The 16,426-nt window shown below is 41.0% G+C and overlaps 1 protein-coding gene across 1 annotated transcript in view; it reads right to left on the bottom strand.

Annotated features, from left to right (window-relative positions):
• Window positions 1–16,426, bottom strand: part of MYO3B (myosin IIIB) — a 630,862-nt gene that overhangs the window by 353,737 nt on the left and 260,699 nt on the right. Inside the window, exons 17-21 of the mRNA XM_072615711.1 lie at window positions 13,084–13,210; window positions 12,714–12,924; window positions 11,223–11,370; window positions 9,219–9,372; window positions 6,486–6,574 (exon numbers count right to left, since the gene is read on the bottom strand). Coding sequence (XP_072471812.1) covers window positions 6,486–6,574; window positions 9,219–9,372; window positions 11,223–11,370; window positions 12,714–12,924; window positions 13,084–13,210 — 729 coding nt within the window. The remainder of the gene's footprint in view (window positions 1–6,485; window positions 6,575–9,218; window positions 9,373–11,222; window positions 11,371–12,713; window positions 12,925–13,083; window positions 13,211–16,426) is intronic.

The raw sequence follows: 16,426 nt of genomic DNA, 5'->3' as shown, positions 1-16,426 counted from the left end.
CAAATCTAACCTCAGATTACTAGCTGTATGACCCTGGGAAAGTCACCTGTTTGCTTGTTTTTTCATCTATAAAATGAGCTGGAGAAGGAAATGGAAAATGACTCTAGCATTTTTGCCAAAAAAAAAAAAAAAACCCAACCCCAAATGGGGACACAAAGAGTGACAACTTAAAATGACTAAACCACAAACACTGATTTCAAAGGGTCATTGTGAGAATCAAATGAGATAATGTGTGTGAAGCATCCTGTAACCAATCCTGCTAATGAGAAGTTGGTCTCTTGTCTATTTTGGGTAAAAACTCTATGTTTATGTAACCTGAGTCCCAAAGCTCACTGGTACGGGACTCTTTTCTCACTTTGCTATTGTCACTTCATTGATGGAAATCAATGCCCTGCCACTGTGTGAGGGGCAAGATTGGGAAAGAGGAGACCTCTTCAGTCTCTTTGAGTCTCTTGAGTCTTTGATTTCTGCAACTTCTTTAGGCATTTCTGGTTTCCAACTTGAGAGAGAAGATGGATGATGCCAACTCCACTGGCTGAGGGGAAAAAAAGACCCTGAGAAGAAGCTAATTTGAGAACTGTCAATCCCCATCATGTCTCTGTCTCCTGCTTACTACACTTTTAAAGTCTTCAGGGAATTTCCCCTCAGTTGAGATCTGGGATTCTCTTATTTGAGCTGAGCTACCTGCTCCCAATGAGAGAACTTTTATCCTATATCATCTGGTATATATTCTCCTATCTATACTTTTTCTAATTTGCTGCTAACTTGGATAAATGGGTTTCTTTGCTACTTCCTATGTGTGCTTACTTTGGAACTAGTCTTTGATGAGAAGACAGTCAAGCTTTGGATATAAAACTTGGATCTTCCTCTCCCCATGAAAGAAACAGCAATCACAAGGTTAGCTTGAACCTGAAAAGCAAATTCTTTAGACTGATAATGTTTAAGGAGTAGATAGATGTCCTTCTAGCCTGGTCTCTTCTCTTGGAGGAGAGCAGAGTGGCTCAGATTCTGGCTTCTATCTCCTGCTTCTCCTCTTGGTAGAAATTAAAAGTTTCCTTTGGAGAAGGAGGTGAGGGGGAGAGAAGAAGCTAGAGATGTCTATTCTGCCTCTCTTGAAGCCACACAATACCCTATACTACATGTGGAGGACAACTTTCCTACATTTATATAGCATATCATAGTTACCTTATTTAAAAAAACTGATTTTTTTACATCCCCTTCATTTTCCAACTTATCTCTCCTCTCTTCCCTTTGATAACGTCTCTCACATCTAACCTCTTCTCTTTGTTCACATGACTACACTTTAATCTCAGACCCTCATTGCCTCTTTCCTAGAGTATTACAATGGCTTCTTAATTTGGTCTCCCTGCCGCAGGTCTCTCCCCAACCCAGCCTGTCCATGACACAGCTGCCAAGGTGATTTTCCATAAGTGCAGAACTGGCCATGTTTTTCCACCACTCAACAACGCCAGTGGCTGCCTATAGCCTAAGATCGAATATCCTTTTCTTTGCTTCAAAGAATCCTTTCCTTCCTTCAAGATTCGGCTTGAGAACCATTTTTTTACATGAAACCTTTCCTAATCCCTGTCTGCTAGTGCATGCCCTCCCTCCCAAATTACTTCACATTTAACCTTCTTGCATTTATTTGTATTTATTCTCATGATAGCTATTGAGTATACATATTGATGTGCTTGTCTCTTCCGAAAGAATATGAGCTCCTTGAGACTAGTGATTGTGTTTGCATTTTAGTGAGTCAGTTAATAAACATTATTCATGCACCTACAATGTACAAGGCACTGTGCAAAATACGAGGGCTACAAAGAAAGGCAAAAGATATTTCCTGTCCTCAAGGAGCTCACTCCAGTGCCTGCCATATTGCCTGACATACAGTAGATAGTTAATAAATAATTACTGACTGATTGACTTGGGGGGGGGGGAGCAGAATTTCAATCAAACAGCCTAAATGTTTCATCCAAGACTGTTTAAGAAGTGGCAGACTCAAGACCACGGCTTTAGATTTGTAGTCCAAGAATTTTTACTGTGTCTTACACTATATTAATTCTTATGGATTACAAAGATACATTTAGTACATTATTATTACCACAATTAGGGAAGCTTAAGGTGGAAAAAGTACACCAGGAGACATCTAGTGGTAAAACGATCCCCAACAACCAATTTCTGAGGATCAATGAGGGATTCCAGACTGGAGGAACAGGTCAATGTTGTTTTAAGGAAAACAAATAATGATGAAACATCCAAGGGCATGTGAATAATAAATAAGGACTTCCTTGATATCTGTGTATACATATTTATCTATCTATCTATCTATCTATTTACATATAAATCCACATATACACACATACATACTAAGAGAATTTCAAGAAACTGGGGGAGAAGGAGAGATCATATGGAGCAATCTTCAGGCTTATATTTCACAGTCTTGATTCTCTAAGTTGACCAGTTCAATCATACACCTTTCCCTCCTTGTCTGTCTGTCCTTACAACATTCACCACCTGCTATTCCTCAACCATACGTCACGTCTACCATCTACCTTCTCTGCTCCAATTCCTATGTTACTGACTGCAATTAGAGGATATCATGAAGTTGAACCAATTGAGTCCACTATAAATCTGTGTAATTTAATCTCAACTGGGCTCACACTGGTACATGGCCAGCCTTTTTCTCTTTTGTGACTGACTCCATCATCTTCCCTTAAGCAACTTACTTACGTACATTTCAGAATGAAATAATGCTCTGGTCAGGTCATCCTGGTATTGCTGATATTTTTTTTGATCCAAGTTTCCTGAGGGTAAAAAACCCCTTAGCACCAGAGAAGGGTGGGTCACTCAGAGCATTACATATATGTTTTGCTAGTTGTCTCCATTTCAACTGGTGGTCAAGGGACCGGCAAAGCCTCAAGGACATTTCACCATGTCCTACCCCTTAGTATAGACCAACACTCTCAAGGTGTGGAAGAGCAAGTCATTTTACCTTTTGGTTTTCTCATCTGTAAAATGTGGAAAGTGATATTTATCTGTTTGCCTCATGGAGATGTGAAGAAAGTACTTTCTAACCCTTCAAGCATTATACAAATGTGAGTTGCTATTGTAATCGGGCACCGATACTGAAGGTTTGGGAGGTGTTTAAGAGAGGGAAGCAGCTCCTGATTAAGATCCAAAATAAAACTTCCTTTATTTTCTATTAAAAAAAACTACTTTTTAATCAGCTTTTTCAATGATGTTAGGCAAAGTTAACTCATCTTATTATATATTTTAAAAAGAATCGACATACAGTGTTTTAAAATTTCTCCTTTCTCTATTCCTCCAATTTTCTTTCCTTCCTACCTATCTCTTTTCTCTCTTCCTTGTTCCTTTTCCTTCCTCTCTCCTTCCTTCCTTCTTTCTTTCTTGTTTTATTCTTTCTTTCCTTCTTTTTAATGTCTCTTTCTTTTCTTGTCTTCCCATCTCACCCAGGTTAAAAGTCTAGTGGTCATCCACAGGCCTGACTATTGACTGGCATAGGAGCTTTGACTTGCTCCACTTCTCACCCGAACTGATTTTCCCCTCCTTAAGAGGTCTGGTGGCCTCTTCCTTCCAGGAACTCACCAAACTGATGCTGAACACCCAATAAGTTCAGCCCACTGCAGCTCAGGATGCCCAAGCTAAAGAGACCTACTAATTTCAGCCCCCTTAGCTGCTCAGATTATAGACCTCTACCACCATACTCAACTTTTAAAAATTTCTACAAAACACTATTTGTATTCATCTTATGACTGCCTTTCTGGGACTCTTAAATGGGTCCTTCTAACTCAAAATGTTGGTGTGGGTAGCCAAGCCCTTTGTAAAACTAAAACATTATACACAGGTAAGGCATAATGTGGTAGATGGTATAATATGATAGAATTAGGTATAATATGATATATAAGCATTTGTATAATGCTTGAAGGGTTAGAAAGTACTTTCTTCACATCTCCATGAGGCAAACAGATAAATATCACTTTCCGCATGTTACAGATGAGAAAACCAAAAGGTTAAATGACTTGCTTTTCTACACCTTGAGAGTGTTGGTCTATACTAAGGGGCAGGACATGGTGAAATGTCCTTGAGGCTTTGTTGGTCCCTTGAACAGCAGCTGAAATGGAGACAACTAGCAGAACATATAATCATAATTCAAGTAGTATTTTCCAAGTGGGTGGAGAAGAAGATGTGTAAATTTTATTGCTTATAGGAAAAAATGCAAACTGCTTATCTTGACCCTCATGGACCTTCACAACAGGTCTCTAAACGTACTTTTGCAGCTTTGTCTTTCCTTACTCTTCTAAAACTAGAAAACTAACCCTTTTCCACCAAATACCCACAAACTTTTCTACTTCCTTGCCTTTGTTAATATCATTCCCTCTACCAATAGTCTCTCCTCTTTCTCTCCCCTCACAAATTCCTAAGTTCCGTACCCTATAAGGTTCAGCTCAAATGTTATTTCCTTCCTGGTGTCTTTTTACCTCCCCAATGAAGCAGATAAGTGGCATGGTAGATAGAGCAGTGTATTTGGAATCAAAGAGGCTCGAATTCAAATCCTGACTTAGACACTTACTAGCTGTATGACCCTGGGTGGGTAACAACCTTTCTCAGTCTCAGTTCCCTCATCTATAAAGTGGGAATAACAATAGCACCTACCTCACAGGACTGTTGTGAGGATGGAATGAGGTAACCTATATAAAGTCTTTAGCAAACCTGCAAGAGCTATATAAATTTTAGCTATTTTGTATTAACCAGTGTTATGATGCATACATCATGTTCTGCCTCATACCACAGCTAGCTGTCTATCTGCCTTATCCCTGCTATAAAAGTGGAAACTACTTGAGAATAGACACTCTCTTTATTCATCTTTGTATCCCCCTTAATGCCCAGCATAGTGATTTCTGCACAGCAGACTGGATAATCTTTTTTTAAACTAAATTTTATTGTTTTTGATCAGCAAAAAATCTGTCTTTCTACCCACTCACTCCCCAACTTTGAAATGAGAAAGAAAGAAAAACAAAACCCCTTTTACAAACATTTATAGTAAAGTAAAACACATTTCCGATTGGCCATGTCTAAAAGAAAATATATCTCATTTTGTGCTCTGAATATGGAACTTCATCTCTCTATTAGGAAGTGAATTAACTGGATAATCTTGAAAATAACCCCCAGCTTCCCCCTAAGCCTCAGTTTCTTCATCATCATACTAATCATCATGGCTGACACTGATATATGGCTTAATATGCTTTACATTCATTTTCTCATGTAATCATTACAACAACCCTGAGAGGCAGGCATAAGGATCCTCTATGATTCAGGCATAAAACTGGCCTTCCCTAACTCAAAATGTTGGTAAGGGTATCCAAGCCCTTTGTAAAACTATTATGTAAAACATTATACAAAGGTAAGGTATAATGCAGTAGATGGTATAATATGATATAATTAGGTACAATATGGTATATGTAAGGTATAATACGATGCAGTAGATACAGTCCTTGACTTTGACTCAGAAAAACTTTAGTTCAAATCCCCTTTACTACGTTTACTGGCACTATAACCATGGGCAAGTCACTTTAACTTTTGAAACCTCAGTTTCCCTATCTATAGAACAGGGATATCAATGTGTGGAGTACCTACTTCATTGGGTTGTTGTGAGGCTGTAACAAGATAATGGATGAAAAGGTTTGACAAATGTCAGTCATTTATATTTCTTAAAAGGAAACTTCAAACATCTGCCTTGACTGCTATTGGAACCCTAAATTTTGGTTGACCTGTAACGTCAAAATAGTTGAATAAAAAGAAAACAATTTAGATTGTCATCAACAGCTTAGTCCAGTGGAGTTGTCATCAAAGGACTTTCATTCAAATCCTGCCCCTCCTAGTAACTATCCCTGTGAATTTGAGCAAGTCAATGAACTTTTCCAGGCTCTAGTTTCCTCATTTATAAAGTTCTTCTAGTGTCCTTTCCTACTCGAAATCTATGATCCCATGTCTCCAAATATTTTGATGCTTGGTATTGGGTTGAGTAAACATCTGGATGTTTAATTGATTTTCTTGGCTTTTTATTTGGATGTTATGGTCCCCTGTAGGCCTTGCCTAAAATTATATCAACCCTCCTAGTTTTATTCCCATTTTAGAATTACTTTAAAATGTGAACATTCACAGCTAAACATGCTGGGAAAAGAAGTAATATGTTTGCTCTCTGGAGAGCTGTCACTTCTAGGCAATACCTCAGGTAAGAGGCAGATGGCAGCTCTCTAGGCCACCCCTGTGAGAAACTGTTCCTATGCCAGGGGCAACTTTTGTGATCGATCCCACTGTGAAAGTTTGTGAGTTATGATTACAGATTCAAGAAGAATTAAAAAAGAAAGAAATCTGCAAGCAATCTCACGAGCTTCACAGACATGGCAATGCAGGCACTTATCTCTCTTGAAATTCAGACTCAGTAACAGTCAAACACCTTTTACCTTTCCAGCATAGTGCTGAATGCCAAAGCATAACTCCACTCGTTTTGGCCTCCAGAAGTATTTACATCGCAGATTATCTTCAAATTTATCTGTTTAAAGACACAAACAAACCACAGTACAGAATGTCCTTGAGAGCATCTGGATCAGGCTTCCCACCTAAAACAGTCCCAGGTGCCTGCCAAGAGCCCCTGAAGACCTAAATAAGGAGAATTAGGGTTAAGTCTGAGAGTCACTGCACTTAGATTAGAGGAGAAAGATGAGGCTAGAAGGGAGGCGTTTCTTCTGTGCATTCTTTTCTTTGTTGCTTCATCTCCTGTTTAGGCATCTGACTAGCCCAGTTGCCCAACTCCTGCACTAGGTAATATCTCCCAGGGTTCATGGTTTCCCATTAGCTGCTTTTCCTCCTCGCCCTAAGAACTCCCCACAAATGTGTTGGGGCTTTTGTTTGTTTGTTTGTTTTGGTGATACCAGAAACATCACCAATTTGCTTCAGGACAGACCCTGTCCTGAGGGAATGAACATAACGTGGGTCTCAATTCATCTTGGCAACACACAAGATTTATAGGTGCTCAGGGAAATTAATAGAGGTGTCAACAGACTAAACTTTTCAAAAAATGTGGAATGCAATCTGCTATGTGAAAACCTCCCCCAATAAGGGAAAGGATAGAAATATTCATTCATTCACTGAGTCTGTCATCAAGTATTTACTAAGCACCTGCCAGGAAGACAGACAGTGCTGTACTGAAAACAAACAAACAAAAACCCTTCAGTTCAGTCCTGTGGCCATTTATTAAGCAATCACTATTTACAAGGTACTATGTAAGGTGGCAGAGATGAAGAAACAGAACGGTCCCTATCCTCCAGAAGTTTATGGTATACTGGGGCTTGAGAGGACACAGCATGAACACAGCTAAGTAACTACATAATATGTACAATATGATGGGGGTGGGGCGGGAAAGAGGAGAGAGAGAGAGAGAGAGAGAGAGAGAAGTGATAGCTGGATATCCATGATGATATAATCATACTTGATTCCTGATTTTAAAGATCTTACAATTTAGGTGAAGGCCAAAAAAAGAAAAGAAGAAAAAGGTAGCTAGGTGACACAGTGGAAAGTACACTGGACTTGAAGTCAGCAAGACTTCTCTTCCTGAGTTCAAATTTGGCCTCAGACACTAACTAGCTGTGTGACCCTGGACCAGTCACTTAACCCTGCTTGCCTCCGTTTCCCCATCTGTAAAATGTTCTGGAGAAGGAAATGGTGAACCAATCCAGTATTTTTGTCAAGAAAACCCCAAACAAGAAAACAGAGAGTCGGATGCAACTGAAACGAATGAACAAGAACCAGAAACAAAGAAAAGGAATGAAAGAATAAATCCCTGTGAGAGAAAACAGTATGAGTAAAAGTGAAGTAAGTAAGAATGAATGGGAAAGGAAGGGAGTGAGCAGTGACTCAGCATCTGCTATGTGCCAGGCCCTGTGATAAGCACTTTACAAATGTTATCTTATTTGATCCTCACAACAATTGTGGGAGAGAGGAGATCTGATTAAACCTGTTTTACAGTTGAGGAAACTGAGGCTGAGAGAACTTCGGTGACTTGCTCTACCAAGCGTTTGAGGCTGGATTTGGACTCAGGTCTTCCTTACTACAGGCCCACCACTATATCTACAATGCCATGTAACTGCCCCAGGGAGAATCATGTTTGGGGAACAGTGAATATAAAGATCTGTCTGACTTCTATGAGGATATCATGGACGAAACTAATAAAAGCTATGGTTGAAGGAGGAACTTGGAGCCCAATTGTCAAGGGCCTTGAATTCCAAGCTAAGTTTGAGTTTCAACCTATAAATAGTGGAGAGTAATTGAAAATATTTTAGCAGATGAATGATGTCATAAAACTGGGATTTGGGGATGATTAATTTAGCAGCTGTAATCAGGATGGAAATGGAATTGGGAGGGAGGGAGAGAGAGGGGGAGAGAGAGAGAGAGAGAGAGAGAGAGAGAGAGAGAGAGAGAGAGAGAATGAGAACTACATAGGAAGAGCATATAATAATTCAGGCATGTAATAATATGGATTTGGACTATGACTGTGTCAGTGACTGTAGAAAGGAAGATTAGGGATAGGGACTGAACCTAGGATTTCATGGATCTAGGAAAAGCCCAGGCAAGGAAACTCCCTTTACCCTGCAGGTCAGCACCTTCTCAACAAGAGAAGGTGAAAGACTTCATGGGGTCACACAATCAGTAGGTGTCAGAGGAAGCATTTGGATGAAGGTCATCTTGACTTTGAGGCTAGCTCTTGGTTACTGGGCCATGCTTCCTTTCAAAAAGGATGGGTCAGACCTAAAGGAAGACGCAATAAGATGTGATGGCTAAGGAAAGAGGAGTCAAAGATGAATTCAACTCTCAGATCTTGGTGACTATAGATTCTGGTGGCTCCATTTTCAGAAACAGAAAAGTCAGAAGGATTTAGAGTAGGTGGGTAGAAAAGATGAGTTCAGTGAGTTCAGTTTTAGACATGGTGAGTTTGGGAAGGTGGTAGGGCATAAATGTTACCTGTCACTTTCTAAATATTTTAATTAATTTTAAAGGGGGCTACATTTTATACACCCATTACGATCTCAAAAAATTACTGGGTATGTAAAGTTTTATGTTAGATCCCCTTTGCCTTAAGGATGTGAACAGATGCCATGTTCTGGACCGAATGTGCATTCCTTTATTGAAAAAATACATACCAACTAATGTCAGGTCCGTTGCCTGGGGAAATCTGCTTTCTTCATCAAGGAGAGAAAGCAATCCCATTGGTTTCTGGAGAAACATATCCAGGAGAGGGCGATTGTCTTCATATTCCACTATTGTGGCATCAATTCCTTCATTCTGATATTCCATCTGTTGGAAAATTTAGTATGAATACATACAATCCCCTGTCCCCCATCCCTGCCCCCCAACACTTGACTGATCAAGTTATAAACAACATATCATCTTGCTGTGAGATTTCTAAGAAGAAGTGTAGCAGAGTAAGTAGAGAGTCAGCCTCAACACTAGGAACTCTGGGATCCAGGATCCATCTCTGACACACTGACTCTGTAACCCTCGGCAAGTCATATAACGTTTTAGCGTCCAAAGCAAGTCTTTCAGAGAAGGTGCTAAGGTTCCCTTATCCAGGAACACCTCATTTCAATGAACTCACAGGTACCATATAGTCCCTACATTATCTCTGAGAAATTTCTAGAGGGCAATAGCATTAAATTTTCAGTGATAAATTGCCACTGATATTTGTACGCTGTCTTGTGTGCAGAAATGGTTGATTGGCTCTACCTGTTAATGACGTAGCAAACAGCTGATTTTAGATAAAAAGGGGATGCTTGTCTATTTCTCCCAAGACAGATAGGGTGACACTGCATTTTTAGAATGAAAACAGAAGAGTCAAGAGGACAGATAGAAGAGGAAGGAAGCTGAAGAGAGGAAAAAACCTTCCTATTAAGCATCTGATTTAGAGCAGGTGGTAAGATTTCTCTTGCAATGGAGCAAGTCAACCTAACCTGAGAGCTTCAGAAAGAGAAATAGATTTCTTACAGAAGCAGACAAAAAGATTTTCGACTGGGGATAGATAGGATTGAGAGTTGGTAAGAGGGACTGGGAGAGGCGGGAGACCTGGGCAGATTTATCCAAAACAACTGAAAAAAGCTATGAGAACTATCTCCAAAGCTGAACCAAAGGGCATTTGGCATTTAATTTAGGTCTTGAGGCTGACCTAATAATCAGTTTATGTGTATCTCATCATCATTTCTTTTTTCTTTCCTCTCTTTTTTTTGGTAAGATAATTAAGGTTAAGTGACTTGCCCAGGGGTCACACAGCTAGTAAGTGTCAAATGTTTGAGGCCAAATTTGAACTCAGGTCCTCCTACTCCAGAGCCAGTACTCTATCCAGTGTATCATGTAACTGCCCTATCATCATTCCTTCCAGTAAAGTGGCTACTTCTATACAAGAAAAAGACTGGTTTTTATTGTCATACCAACTTGCTAAGCACAGAAGGAAGGATATCCCAGAGGAAGGTCTTGATAAATTCTCTAGCCTAGAGACAAGAGCAGCCCTGAGTCATAGTGAAAGCAGGAAACTAGCAGCCAGCTCCTTGCTACGCCCAACACCTTTTGTGTTACTTACCATCAGCCTCATAGAGCTTAATTCCTATCTCTAGAGCACTGCCCCTCTCTGGAATTGTCCAACTGGGCAAAATCTCTACAAGGGTGGGTATTGAGGGCAACACAATTCATAGCATGGGGACACTGGTGGGGTGTGGAGAGCAACAAGGGTCTAAGCCCTACTTGTAAGCTCATCAGTCCCATTTTAGATAATATCTTACATATTTTCTAATTGAGTGGAGGCAGGGGATACTATGATCTATGAAATTAGCTCACAGATAGAAGCATTTTGTTTTGAAGGAGGATTTAAATAATTGTCTTGTCACCAATTCCACACAAGTAGGAAACTGCACCTTTCTAAAGAGATCTAGAAGTCTCCATTTGGGCTAAATTTAGATTATTTACATGTTCTTGACAGGAATTTTCTATTAAAAACAGAATCTCCTCACTAGCCAGCTCATTTTATCCAGTCTTTCCTCTTCAGCCTCTCAATCAGAGTTTTTGCTTTGGGCCACAGGCAATTTGGAGGGAGTTTACTATCTCCTATCCCCACCACTTCCATTATCATATTTAATTATTTCAGAATTCAGTTTTACCTGCTCAAGTGCAAAAATGTGTTGGTTGAAATAGTACTGGATTTGCTCATTGGCAATATTTATACAGAGTTGCTCAAAGGAGTTTCTCTGGAAGTTCTCAAATCCAAAGATATCCAGAATCCCAACATTCATCCCACGCTCTGCCCGGCTGCATGGGAAATAAGCATGACAATCCTTACCAGGAGAAAGCACATCTCAAGAGCAGATAAAATGCACGCATGTTTACAAACCTGCGTACATGCGTAGAAAGAACAGACACCTTGCTAAATAAAACTTGGTATACATGGAGAAACCATATAGAGATGATACAGTCTCTCTCTCTCTCACTCCCTCTCTCTCTCCCCCCCCTCCCTCTCTCCCTCCCTCCCCCCCCCCAACCCCCAGTTGCTCCTGTTTTCTTTTTTTTGACTACACTTATGACCTCATCAGTAGATGCCTACATCAGGCAGATATTCAGCTATACTTTATAGTCTTTGGGGTTCCCTGTAGTACTGAAAAATTAAGTGACTTGCCCAGGATCACAGAGTCAGAAGATATTAGAGGCAAAACTTGAATCAAAGCCTTCTCAACTCCCAGGGTCAGACCTGATATTGCTACACTGTGCTGTCTCTCATTTACTCCTATGGGGTTTGATATTCTCACCTTCTTCTACCACATGGCTGGCTTCCCTGAATGGGTGTTGCCTCAGACAAAGTGAGACCTGGGAAAGACCTTGGCTTAAAAAGGCCAAGGGCTCCCACTGAATCTAGGGCCTTTGCTAACTAGCAATAGTCTTGACCTGTGTCTTGCCACTGGACCCAGATGACTCTGGAGGAGAGAGTGAGGCTGATGACTTTGCATTGCTCTGCCTCACTTAAATCCAATTCACTTGCAAGTCAAGACATCACCCTTCTGAAGACATTGGTCCTCTTTAAGAATGAAAGGCAAACAACAATGCCTGTCCTAAAGACTGTGGGAAGAATAAGTTAGATGCTTCCCTTGGGAATAAATGCAGTATGGAATGAGACCTCATTAACTTGTAAATATGGATATAGCCAGCTATGTCTTACTAATAAAAAAAATCAAGAACAGATGATTTCTGTTTTAAAGTTCAAAATATATGTCTGTTCTTTTCCTCTGGAAAAAAAATCAATAATGCTATCTTCTGAGCAAACCTCTAAACTCTGTCTGTCTCTCTCTCCCTCCCTCTCCTTTTTTTCCCTCACCCTCTTCTGTCCTCTCTTCCTTCCCCTTCTCCCTCCCCTCTCCCCTTCTCTCTTTCTTCCCCTCTCCCTCTCTCTGTTCTGTACTCCCTCTCCCATTTTCCCCTCCCTCTTCCTGTACCCCCTCCTTCTCTCTCATTCCCCCTCTCAAGCTCCCCGCTCCTTTCCTCTTCCTCCTCCCTCTGTCTCTCTGCTCCCTCCCCCTCGGTTCCACTCCCTCTTCTACCCTCCATCTGTCCCCTTCCCCCTCCCACCTCCCCCACAGACACAGAGGCCCACACAGACTTGCCATATATTTTTATCTGGCTGTAACAGCGTGTTGATGCGATTTACAATCCAGCTGAAAAGCCTCCCATACAGGGCTTTCGACATGGCATCTCGAACGTCAGCAGCTTTGTCCACAGTGTTGGTGCGGATGATAGTTTCCCCTCTGGTGACCACGCAGTGTGAGGTGAGAGCCTCCTGGAGCTCCTCTGAGCTGATGCCAAGCAGGGTGGCAGCTGGAACACAACAGAACCCAGATGTGGGCCTGAGCCAGAGCCTTCAGACACTGTCACAAGCCAGGCCAGCTGCAGCCACAGCAGAAGTAGTGCTAGTGGAAACAGTAGCATCGTTAACATGTACTAGAAAAACACAGGGCCTGACCATCAAATAGTTACCATTTTCCAAGGCCACTGAATTGGGCACTTCACTCTTATCCGTCTGGTGTTCCGAAGAAATTGATGCGAATTCGATGTTCCCAGTGTTCAAAATTGCTGCTAAGATTCTGTACACTGAATGTACCTCCTGAAAAGGACAGCAAGAACCTTTTTTTTCTGAGTCATTATTAACCAGACTAAATGAACACTACAGTTCTCAGATTCAGATCTTTGCATTGTTTTCTTTAACAAGGAGAAAAAAACTGATTTTGAATGTGATTTTTATGGAAGGTTAGGGATGTGCCTGTGATGCCATGGGATTGAGCTCTGTGATCAGAGAAAGGACCTAGAAGTCATTTAAACTGCCCCTCCTACACACACACACACACACACACACACACACACACACACACACACACACACACACACATATTTTACAGGTAAAGCCCAGGGAAGTTAAATGACTAGTCCAAAGCTTCACTCCTTGCCAGGATGCCCTGCTGACTCACCTAGATAGGACTTGGTCTACCAGGCCATAGAAATCTCTTTAAACTACAAGCTCATTTTGCCCCTGGACGGCTTGTCACTTTGGGAGTACCCTCACCCCTGAGGCCTCACCTTCCAATTGGCTGGTAATTTTCCCCCTATTTTAAGGAAGAGGCCCAGGCCAAATCTTCAGGCCACACTTCAGCTCCACAGGGCTTTGTCTGTATTCTCCTCTTCTTTGCTGGGTACATTCCCCTTTCCCTCTTCAACTGCCTTTTAATGTTGTCCTCCCTGTTAGCATGCAGTCTCCTTGAAGGAAGGGACTCTCTTTCTTTAGGCTTGTACTTGTGTTCTCTTTACTTAGAACAGTGCCTAGCGCATAAGACAGTTTAAAAAATGCTTGTTGGGTGGTTCATTCCATTGGTTACAATTCTTATGTGCGACAAGACTAATATGAAAACATGTTTAATGTGAATGTATACATAGAGCCTATATTGGATTGCATGCTGTCTTGAGAAGTGCGAAGGGGAGGAAGGGGGAGAAAATTTGAAACTCCGAAGCTTGTGGAACTGAATGTTGTAAACTGCAAATAAATAAGTAAATTTTTTAAAATGCTTGTTGACTGATTGACTTGCTACACAGGTACAAAGTGTCAGAGGTGAGACTCGAACCCAGGTCCTCAGACTCTGGAGTCCTTGCTCTTTCGCATGGACCCTGATGCCTTTGTCATAGATGGGATATGGGAGTGGAATAAAGAGCGAAAGGGAAAAGGATAAGACCCCATTTTCATGATGATTCAAGCAAATAACATAGATGTGAGAAATTCATTTTTCATTGCATTGTATTCATAGGTTCAGAAATGGGATGGACCTGAGAGATTATCCAGTCCAAGAGTTTTATCCTCTTTTGCTAACCTCTTAGAAGTTAACTTGTGTTAATACTTTTCTTAGCCTCTTAGAGGTAGCTTGTGGAGCTAGAGTTGGGCCTAGAGTTGGAAAGACCTAAGTTCAAATCCAGTCTCAGATGCTTGCTAGCTATGTGACCCTGGGAAAGTCATTTATACTTGTCCAACTCATTTCCTCAACTGAAAAATGGGGCTGATCATATCACCTACTTCCCAGGGTTATTGTGAGGATCAAATGAGACAACATTTGTAAAGCACTTAGCATAGTGCTTGACATACTGCAGGCACTTAATAAATGCATATTCCCTTTCCATTCTCCTTGCCTTTTACGTCTTGACCCCTTTGGCAGCATGGCGACCCTTGTAGATTCCCTCTCAGAATGATGTTTTTAGTGCATACAATAAAATATATGGGGTTACAAAGAAAACCAATTATGCTGAAATGTAGATATTAAAAGAGCAAATCTGTGGAGCCCAGGTTAAGCACCCCTCACCCAGTCCAGTTTCCCCACCTTTCAGATTTCTGGGCCTCGAGCCCACAAGAGAAAGTCTCAGAATAAAGATCTGAAAAGCAGACTCTCTGACTCTCTCTCAAACGCCTGTTTTTCTGTAACCAGCAATTCTAGAGCCAAGAAATATTTCCAGAATAAAAACACTCAGGCGGAGATCTATATTAGTGCTAAAATAAACAGCCTAAATGATGATGCCCCCATGCCTACAGCATTCAGATAAGCCTTGGAAGAAAAAAATAGGAGCCAGCCCATCTGCAACAATGCCATCTGCTGGCTGCCTGGTAATACAGCAAAGCTAAATGAGGATTTTCTTTTTTAAAAAGTGTCTGCTCTAGAAAAATAACAGATTTAAATGAAAGCCTAAATGGCCTGTTCTGAGTTACTATCTTAGTCATATAACTTAAACAGTTTTGGGAAAAAGAGTCAGGATCCACAGTGGTGGTGGTTAGTGTGTGTGTGTTTGTATTTGTGTGTGTGTGTGTGTATACTCTCCGTGTACATGTGTTTTAGTGAGGTGATTTTACTGATTCTTTAGAGCAGGTGGAAGTCTCACGGTTCAAGCTCTCTACTGATGAATTAAGCCATAGCTTCACAGTCTCTAATTACTCACTTCAGTTTCATTCACTTAACCACATTAAATTAGACTCCCAGGTTGCCCAGTATATTCCTTCAACTCAAGTTAGCTCGGATCCATCCATCAGAAAACAGTTATTAGGTGTCTATTATGGGCCAGGCATTGTATTAGGTGCCAGGGAAACAAAGGTATAAATGAAATATCCCTGCCTGTAAGGAGCTTATTTTCTATCAGGAGACAGATATACATTAAGTATACAAGTATAACTCGAAGTCCCAAGGCCCATTGATATGGCAGGGCATTAATCCCCACCAATGAGGAGGGAGTATATACAATATGTATAAATATAATGTGTGTGTGTGTGTGTGTGTGTGTGTGTGTGTGTGTGTGAAGACTAGGAAAGGGCTGAGGACAAGTGAGCCTGAGCTCTAGAAGGAGGTGGGATTCTAAGAGGAAGAGGTAAGGAAGAAATGTATGCTAGGCATTCAGGGCAGTCTGCAAAAGGGTGTGAAGAGGAATGTGGTGGAAGTAACAAGAAGGACAGGATAAGAAAGTGTAAGTTGGAAAGGTAAGTTGGAGCCAGGTTGTGAAGAGCCTTAAACCAAGGAGTTCGCGTTTGATTCCAGAGGCAGAGCTTTTCTGAGTGGGGGAATAACGTAGTGAGACCTCTGCTTTAGGAATTTCAGTATGGCACATGGAGAACTGAGAGGCATTCATTAAATACCTACTATGTACAAAGAAGGCCCAATGATTAAAGAAGAGAAAAAAGACAAGTGCCCTTGCACTCGAGGCACTTCAAATAAACTTTGGAGAAGTACAATTAGTATAAAAATAAGTATAATACAAAGTAATTTGTGGATGGAGAGAACAGTAACAACTTGGGAGAAGG

Source organism: Notamacropus eugenii, chromosome 5 (assembly GCF_028372415.1).
Source record: "Notamacropus eugenii isolate mMacEug1 chromosome 5, mMacEug1.pri_v2, whole genome shotgun sequence".
Taxonomy (NCBI): domain Eukaryota; kingdom Metazoa; phylum Chordata; class Mammalia; order Diprotodontia; family Macropodidae; genus Notamacropus; species Notamacropus eugenii.
Note: the sequence above shows the minus strand (reverse complement) of the source record. Positions and strands in the feature narration are given on the sequence as shown.